Source organism: Halyomorpha halys, unplaced genomic scaffold, assembly GCF_000696795.3.
Source record: "Halyomorpha halys isolate HHAL.00 unplaced genomic scaffold, Hhal_1.1 Scaffold255.1, whole genome shotgun sequence".
Classification (NCBI taxonomy): Eukaryota; Metazoa; Arthropoda; class Insecta; order Hemiptera; family Pentatomidae; genus Halyomorpha; species Halyomorpha halys.
Genome location: NW_027114251.1, coordinates 57,240 through 60,446, shown reverse-complemented (window position 1 = coordinate 60,446; position 3,207 = coordinate 57,240). Strand labels below are relative to the sequence as shown.

The 3,207-nt window shown below is 35.3% G+C and overlaps 1 protein-coding gene across 1 annotated transcript; it reads right to left on the bottom strand.

Moving 5' to 3' along the window:
- Positions 1–1,903: 1,903 nt before the first annotated feature.
- Positions 1,904–2,706, bottom strand: LOC136796775 (uncharacterized). Its single transcript, XM_067051466.1, has 2 exons — positions 2,437–2,706; positions 1,904–2,209 (listed from the first exon to the last, which is right to left on the bottom strand). Exons 1-2 carry the CDS (start codon positions 2,704–2,706, stop codon positions 1,904–1,906), a joined length of 576 nt encoding a protein of 191 aa, XP_066907567.1.
- Between the last annotated feature and the right edge of the window lie 501 nt (positions 2,707–3,207).

Below are 3,207 nucleotides of genomic sequence, written 5' to 3'. Positions count from 1 at the left end.
AATAATCTTTTTATTAGACTAAAATGGATACAATTTTATTTATTTAAACATGCTTAATTTTGTTAATAACTTTTTTTTTTAGTACAAACTCAGAGTCAAACTTCCAAGCTAGAGGAGGTTATAAAAGGGTTTCGAGATATTTAAAGTTCGATTCTATGAGTTTATTCTGGATTGCGCTATTGAAATTTTTGTTCCTAAGGATATAATATTGTGTTTATTAAATTGGTAAAATTTATTGCCTTTGAATTTTAATTAATTATTAGTTATTTAAATATAATTTACTATTTAAACCACTGTGGGTGTGAGTAGCTCATTGGTAAGACACTGTGCTCCAAGGACACTGGTTCGAATCTGACCGTGGCAGTTAATTATTGTCTGTTTCACTGTACCTGTGAGTCAGCCATGTGGTTTGGGAGACCTCCGTCTACCCATAAATTGGAGTAGCTAGGATATTGGAAATAATAGAAAGTGCTTAAAGATTCGAATAGGTGTCAAACGACCACATCTCACCAGTTCTTTTTACTTCTTCAACTTCCTAAGGTTGAGGTATCAGATCCCCGATTTATACTACTTTATAGTTCACTATAATAGTTCTGGGGATATTTTTTTGAAAAAAAAAGTTACTTAAGCAATCACTGGGAGGGCGATAGCACCGTGGTAAGACATGATACTACTAACTCCAAAAAACCGGGTTCGAATCCTGCAGAGCAGAAAATTGTTTTCTGTTACACTGCAGCAGTGAGTCAACCCTGTTTTTGGAGCCCTCCTGGGGTCCACCCAGCTTCATAAATTGCGTACCCTTAATTGGGAAAAAATCTGGTGGTCGTGCATAATTCTGTCCAAATCACCTCCTTGAACAACTGTTGGTCTAATTACAGTGTAGCTGTACAAATTTTTTTTTAATTTACTATTTAAACTACTAATTTTATACCTATGTATCATTTTACAAATTTAAAAATTAAGGACTAGACCAAAAATTGAAATTATAATTTTTTTTTTTCTCATGTTTATTCTTACCTTAATTATGAGGTTGACATAAAAAGATGATTGTCTTTCGGAAAAAAATAATATAAATAAGTCTTTTGAGCTGTTTTTATTTATTTTTTTTATTTTTATTTTTTTTAATATTTGAATGGAATAGAGGAAGAAGATAGTTGACCGTATGAAGTAGATTGTAGGAAGATAGTCCAGGTGGGTCAATAAAGGTATCAAAATAGTAGAAGAAAACTATTTATTGCTAACCAACGTTTCGCTACACTTTGGAGGGCTTGTCAGGGCATGACTAGTTGTCATCTTTGTTTCAACCTAAAACCCTGACGAAGCCCTGTAAAGTGTACCGAAACGTATAAATAGTTTCCTTATCGTTACTATTTTGATACCTTTATTGACGGACTATCTTCCTAAAATTTAATGGAATATATCAGTGAATGACCTTCTAGGATTTATATTTATATTAATTTTTTCTATATTTTAACTTTTTACTATTTATTATACTGAAAGAGCATTTAATGACGATATATAGATAAATTATACAAAAAAAATTATTAATATAAATAAAAATAATTAGCAATTTAGTCTTAGTAAGCTGTGTGTATAGCGGGCCAATGCAGTTGGGTAGGAATGATTTTTGAATACCGTGTTTCTCTCTTCTCTAAAATTTGAAAAATGGACTTTAGTAGGTCATTTTGAATTCACCTATATATATATATATATATACTGACAAAATTTAATTGACGACTTAAATATTCACCTATATAAGTTTATAGTTAAGAAACCTACTCAACTCAGATAAAAAGATATGCATGACAAGAATATGTGTTTTCATATATTTTCTTTAATAGTCATATTTGGTTAACAATAGTAATGAAATGAATAGACAAATCCTGTAATTGCGCAGCAGTATTTATCCTGCGAGTAGTGCGTTCAGTAGGCTCTGTAATGCAGCTTGTTGATTAGCTGGAGCTGCAGTTGTCGATGCTGCAACTGGAGCCGGCGTTGTCGATGTTGCAGCTGCTGCAGTTATGGATGCTTGGATTGAGTTCAACAAGCTCTGCAAGTCTGCCAGGCTAGGTGTTTGCGCCTGTGCGGTAGCTTGCTGATTATGGCAAGGTTTCGGCCCCAGTAGTGGGAACCTTGGTGCGAACTGCGGTGCTGCTTGGGATGCGGCCACGAAGCCTAGGAAAGCGAGGACTGCAGGAGCAAAATTCACCTACATATATATATATATACTGACAAAATTTAATTGACGACTTAACTATTCACCTATATAAGTTTATTGTTAAGAAACCTACTCAACTCAATAAAAGATAAGCATGAACCAGAATATGTGTTTTCATATATTTTATTTAATAGTCATATTTGGTCAACAATAGTAATGCTGTAATTGCACAGCAGTATTTATCCTGCGAGTAGTGTGTTCAGTAGGCTCTGTAATGCAGCTTGTTGATTAGCTGGAGCTGCAGTTGTTGTCGATGCTGCAACTGGAGCCTGCGTTGTCGATGTTGCAGCTGCTGCAGTTATGGATGCTTGGATTGAGTTCAACAAGCTCTGCAAGTCTGCCAGGCTAGGTGTTTGAGCCTGTGCGGTAGCTTGCTGATGATGGCAAGGTTTCGCCCCCAGTAGTGGGAACCTTGGTGCAAACTGCGGGGCTGCTTGGGACGCGGCCACGAAGCCTAGGAAAGCGAGGACTGCAGGAGCAAACATCATCGTTGATAGCTAATGTGCTTATGATGGGACCGGGACGGGTTTATATACCTATATCAGTTCGTTAATAAGAATAAGGTGGGGGTAGTAATTGAATAGGTAGATAATTAGTATATTGATTGTTAACAGACATTGTTTAATTACATCATTTCAAAGTACGTATAAAATAATTTAAAATAAACTTCCGGGATACGTGCGCACCTGTTTTTATTTTTTCACACGGATTTTTCACGGAAGCAGGTGAAGTTATTCTTCCCGAGGAACTTCATCAATTCTTCTTTGATTATGTGGTATTGACATGTTATAAAGAGGGGGTTGAAGGCATTTTCCCAGCACTTAATAAAGCAATTAAAAATAGTATTTTTTCAAAAAAGTTTGACCTACTGAAATTCTCATAATTTTTTTTTTATGAATGGAATATGGTCCGGGTGCGGTAAAAAAAAACTCAAATAGTAGATAATTATACTATTTTACTGAGCCAACGTTTCGCCCCACGTTGCAGGG